A 3772-nucleotide genomic window follows, 5' to 3' on the forward strand; every position below is an offset into this window, starting at 1 on the left:
TTCAGTCTATATGTGTATCTTCTATGTGATTGTGCCAGGGAGAAATGAAATTAATTTTATTATTTGGTTGGAGCACCAAGATGACCAGAACCCCCAGGGTTTTTTTGTTTTGTTTTGGTTTTTTTGAGTTGGAGTCTCTTTCTGTCGCCCAGACTGGAGTGTGGTGGCACACTTATGACCACCGCAGCCTTGATCTGCCTCAGCCTTCTAAGTAGCTGGAACTAGGGCGCGCAGCACCATGCCCAGTTAATTTTTTTTCTTTCTTACTGTAGAGATGAAGTTTCACCAAGTTGCCCATGCTGGTCTCTAACTCCTGGACTCGGGCAGTCCTCTCGCCTCATCCTCCCAAAGTGCTGGGATTACAGGCTTGAGCCACTGCGCCCAGCCTGAATTTAGGAATTGAAAAATAACTGCCTCCGGGGACGGGCGTGGTGGCTTATACTTGTAATCCCAGCACTTTGGGAGGTCAAAGCCGGAGGATTGCTTGAGCTCAGTAGTTTGAGACTGGCCTAGAAAACATAGCAAGTCCCCAGTCTCTACCAAAAAATCAAAAAATTAGCCGTGGTGGCGTGCGCCAGTAGTCCCAGCTACTCAGGAGGCTGAGGCGGAAGGATCGCCTGAGCCCAGGAGGTCGAGGCTGCAGTGAGCCATAATCGTACCACTGCACTCTAGGCTGGGTGACAGAGTGAGACCCGACTCAAAAAATAAAAATAACGACCTCAGTTTGATAAGAAGGCGTGTGATGCGCGGGAGTGAGGAGTAAGGGGCTGAGGATGACGGGAGCGACAACCCAAAGGGAACACGGGGCGGGGACGACACCGAGCAGGCGAGGATTCCTACGTCACTGCGGCGCGCCGCTTCCGGTCAACAGCGCTGTAGCGAATGACATCCCCAGCGGTGGGACCGGAGCTGGGTTCGCCAGCACCCCCCGAAGTCCACGATCGCACTGCAACATCCTACCAGTACGCCCACGCCAGTGTCTCCCCCGCGCTTGGGACCATGGCTACTGACTCGTGGGCCCTGGCGGTGGACGAGCAGGAAGCCGCTGCCGAGTCTGTGAGTTGGCTTCAGTCGTAAAAGGGACAGGGGACCCATTCTGGCTGGAGACTTGGTCCCTGGGAAAGGACACTTGCTAGGTTGGTCAGGGCCGGGATGTGAGGGGTGATGGGGATGGAGCCTGGACCCTGAGCCAGCTTTGTTTATCCATCCTTCAGCCACATTACATAAGCGCCGGTGAGTGCTTTTCTCGGTAAAGCTCCCAGCCGCCTGCCTGACTTCCTGGAACCGGGATTGAGCTTAGATTGCACTCACCCCCTGAGTTGTCATCACCATTTTCAGTGTCATTCTCCACCTTCACATTCTGAGCTTCTTGGGCTCAGCGACCTTGTCTCTACTCTTTTGTGTGTGCCTTCTCAGCTTGCTCAGTGATGATGAATAATGGACCCAGTTGGTCTGGCATGTAGTAAATCCCCTCCTGATCTGCTTAATTTGTTCTTTTTTCTGGGCCTGAGACAGTAAGCAAAGTATGTGTTAAACATTATTATCTAGAATTGATATTTCCCTGCTTCTGTTAGTACTTATGTGAATTCCTCGAGAACAAGGACATTGTCTTATTTTTTATAGCTGATTTAAAATGTCATATGCAGTTTAAAGAGTCAAATAGTTTTAAAAACAATAGTACCTGCCAATTATTTCCTCCCAGAGGCAACTACTTTTTCTCTTGAAACTGCTTGACAGTATGTACCTCCTTGTTCCCTGAATAACATGCTTGTTTTGCCACCTCTTGAATTCTCAGTTTTAGTTACTTACTGATTTTGATTGTTTTCCTCCATTTTCCCCCATCACACATGCACACCTTTTCATACCCTATCTTTTCATTGTACTGTAATATTGTGATTTTAGTTAGGTCACTGTTTTGTGTTTATATTACCTCATGAATACTTTTACTTTTCTGTAAAACTTATTTTACTTCCCTTGAGCGTTTTTTGGTTTTGTTTTGTTTTGATTTGGAATCTCACTCTGTGGCTCAGGCTAGAGTGTAGTGGCACGCACTGCTCATGGCTACCACAACCTTGACCTGCTGGGCTCAGGTGATCTTTCTGCCTCAGCCTTCCAAGTAACTGGAGTTACAGGCACGCGTCACCACACCCAGCTAATTTTTTTTCCTTGATTTATTGTAGAGATGAGATCTCGCCATGTTGCCCAGGCTGGTCTCAAACTTGTGGGCTCAGGCAATCTTCTTGTCTCTGCCTCCCAAAGTGCTGGGATTATAGGCATGAGCCACCACGCCCTACTCTTGTGGGTTTTTTAATTTAATTTTTAAGTGCCTTGTGTTTTTTGTTTCATGTTTTTTGTATTACCAATTCAACAGCAAGTTCTTGCCAGTTGTTGATCTCAGGATGTTCTGGCACATCAAGTATCCTATCAATTCCATCTCTTCCAGGTCTATAAGTCTTCTTCAAGTTGGACTAGTTATGCCCATGTTTAGAATGCAGTTCATTTTGGGGGGTGTAGTGGAATAGGTCACATTTGCCTTCAACCTCTTTCAGGGATTTCCTTCCTTCTTGTGTTGGATTCCTTCCTTTCTGTATCCCCAATCTTGGTTATTCTTGATTTATTCCTTATTTTGATGCAGCCATATGTCAGCTTTCTGGAGATGTATGGGAATTAAGTTATTTTAAATATACTGCATATCTTTTAAAAAATCTCATTCCACCAATAATTTAGATAATATTTTGACTGGGTGTCGAATTGTATCTTGAAATTATTTTCCTAGGCCAGGAGCAGTGGCTCACACTTGTAATCACAGCACTTTGGGAGGCTGAGGCGAGAGGATTGGGGTTCGAGAACAGCTTGGGCAACTTGGCGAGACCTTGTCTCTACAATAAATCAAAAAAGTAGCTGGGCATGGTACTATCATGTTTCTAGTTGCAATAACTTTTACTTTCTTCTTTTACTGTTTTTTTTTTTTTTTTAACAAACAACTCCCTGTTCTGCTTTCATGGCAATAATATTCTATTATCACTTTGAGGATTTTTTTTCTTCTCTTTGCTCAGTCTCTGTTTGCTGGGAGGTGTGTGTTAGCCAATTATTTCAATATCCATTTTTTTCTGATGAAGACTTCTCAGATGTTTGAAATACTTGTCCAGTCATATTTAAGAGTGAGTGCCTAAAAAGATGAATGGGAGCTCTTAACACATGAATGGAGCTTGTCAGTTCTGACATCATCTATATCTGATTAGCGTCCTGAGAACTTTCCTCCTGGACTGACCCTATTTTGCAGAAAGGAACCCTCTAATTTCCTGCCTGGATGGAGGAGGTTTGACTCAATGTTCTAGAATCTAAGTGGGAGGAGAGGGTTGGAGGCAGCATGGAGGGCTCAGCACTCAGAATACAGACTTCCACTTAATGCTCCTGTTTTCATTATGACATTCTCCCTTTCAGCTGTGGCCCTTTGCTTATCCTTGTTAGCATTTCTCATGCCTCACCTAGTAGGCACTGTTAATTGAGTAAATGAACTCTATAGTCTGTTATTCTATAACATGACTCTGTTGCAAAGAAGCTGTTGAGCATGTACTCTCAATATGTAGATATATGTTTAGAAATAGCATACTTAACCCACGGGTTCGAGACCCACTTGGGCAACTTGGTGAGACCTCATCTCTACAATAAATTTTAAAAAATTAGCCGGGTGTGATGGCGCACACCTGTAGTTCCAGCTACTTGGAAGGCTGAGGCAGAAGGATCGCCAGAACCCAGCAGGTCGAGGCTG

General features: G+C 45.1%; 1 protein-coding gene across 3 annotated transcripts in view; it reads left to right on the forward strand.

The window, feature by feature from the left end:
• The first annotated feature begins 865 nt into the window (after positions 1-865).
• DDX19B (DEAD-box helicase 19B) overlaps positions 866-3772 on the forward strand; it is a 24284-nt gene continuing 21377 nt past the window's right edge. For 2 of the 3 annotated variants that reach the window (XM_008063308.1, XM_021715148.1), the window contains exon 1: positions 866-1056. In XM_008063308.1, coding sequence (XP_008061499.1) covers positions 883-1056 — 174 coding nt within the window. In that variant the 5' untranslated portion in view covers positions 866-882. The remainder of the gene's footprint in view (positions 1057-3772) is intronic. The other variant, XM_021715149.1, reaches the window with a different exon arrangement.

The sequence above is a fragment of the Carlito syrichta genome, unplaced genomic scaffold (genome assembly GCF_000164805.1).
Source record: "Carlito syrichta isolate Samal-C Ts95f unplaced genomic scaffold, Tarsius_syrichta-2.0.1 Scaffold306734, whole genome shotgun sequence".
Lineage (NCBI taxonomy): Eukaryota > Metazoa > Chordata > Mammalia > Primates > Tarsiidae > Carlito > Carlito syrichta.